This window comes from Monopterus albus, unplaced genomic scaffold, assembly GCF_001952655.1.
Source record: "Monopterus albus unplaced genomic scaffold, M_albus_1.0 scaffold36.1, whole genome shotgun sequence".
NCBI lineage: Eukaryota > Metazoa > Chordata > Actinopteri > Synbranchiformes > Synbranchidae > Monopterus > Monopterus albus.
Genome location: NW_018127916.1, coordinates 250,517 through 251,801, shown reverse-complemented (window position 1 = coordinate 251,801; position 1,285 = coordinate 250,517). Strand labels below are relative to the sequence as shown.

General features: G+C 37.9%; 1 protein-coding gene across 1 annotated transcript in view; it reads left to right on the top strand.

Moving 5' to 3' along the window:
- The first annotated feature begins 694 nt into the window (after nt 1-694).
- The window catches only part of slc6a22.1 (solute carrier family 6 member 22, tandem duplicate 1), a 10,407-nt gene continuing 9,816 nt past the window's right edge, over nt 695-1,285 (top strand). The window contains 1 exon segment of the mRNA XM_020597965.1: nt 695-881. Within this exon segment, the coding sequence (XP_020453621.1) occupies nt 695-881 (187 nt within the window).

Sequence of the window (1,285 nt, the reverse complement as noted above, 5' to 3'; positions counted from 1 at the left end):
AGCGCCAGTGTCAAAAAAATTTATTCTCTTTCTGCCTGGGTGGCTGTGAAGACCCATGTCCTTACATTACATTTATTTTGACAGTTTCAATTCAAAGTGAAATAAATTTGGGGAACAATTTGTGCATCAATGTCTTGCTCAGTGACTATGCATTTACATACTGCATACTTTTTCATTTTCCTCTCAGTGGATCACTAAACAATCATTACAACAGTTTAGGAAAGTTGTTTTCAGCATCTCAGGATTTGAAGCTTTTTAACAGTGACATGGTAGCACACACATTTTTCACTCTACTAACTTCACTCCTACATCAAATCCAAGACAGCAACACAAGCACGACATTGATGAAAGAATTACCCCTCATGCCAAGCCGAACTGACCCTCTGTTGACCTAGTGCAGCAAGACTGCTGGCATTGTGTGGATTATGATCATTAATATACAGTGATTAAATCTTGAAGGTATTTTTGCTGTGGTTAGTGATTGTTGTGTTCTTTACTTGGCAGTGTTGGGACTAAAAAGTGACCTATAAATACAAATGATGCAAAATAAAATCCACAAATAACATAAATGATTGTTATTAATACACAAATGCTACGTAGCTTTAAGTAAACATGCAGCTATTCAGACTGTGAACAATGCTGTTGTATCTAAAAAGTACTTTATTTTGGTAACGTTTCTATTGTTTCAGTGCCGATGGACAAGCCCCATGGTCCAGAGGTCAAGTTCAGGCTGGACACGAGCACAGCCCTTCCTGCATCCAGCACTCTGGCCAGAGGACAGTGGTCCAGTAAAACTGAGTTCCTCTTGGCTGTCGCAGGACAAATCATAGGTCTGGGAAACGTGTGGAGGTTTCCTTACTTGTGCTACAAAAATGGAGGAGGTGAGTTTCATTGTATTTAAAGAAAAGAGGCACAACTCTAAGAAAAGTAGCTTTCATCACAAGTGCAGAATGCATAGAACGGCTGAGATTGAAAGCTAATGTTTGTCTGTGTATTATCAATTCAGAGATATTGTGCAAATGAGACTTTTATTTGAGGTACCCAGGATTTACCACTAACTATAAAGATGCTTCTTTACTAAAGGATAACAACCATTTGCTACTTGCATTTGCTACAGATAAGCTCTTTCCTTGTAGTGAGGAAATAATAAGTCATAATTATAAGAAATGCTACAGATAAGCTCTTTCCTTGTAGTAAGGAAATGATAAGTCATAATTATAACAATGGTCCCCATAGTTTTTTCCATGTGCTATTTACATTCACAATGCGCTGTATATCACCCCCA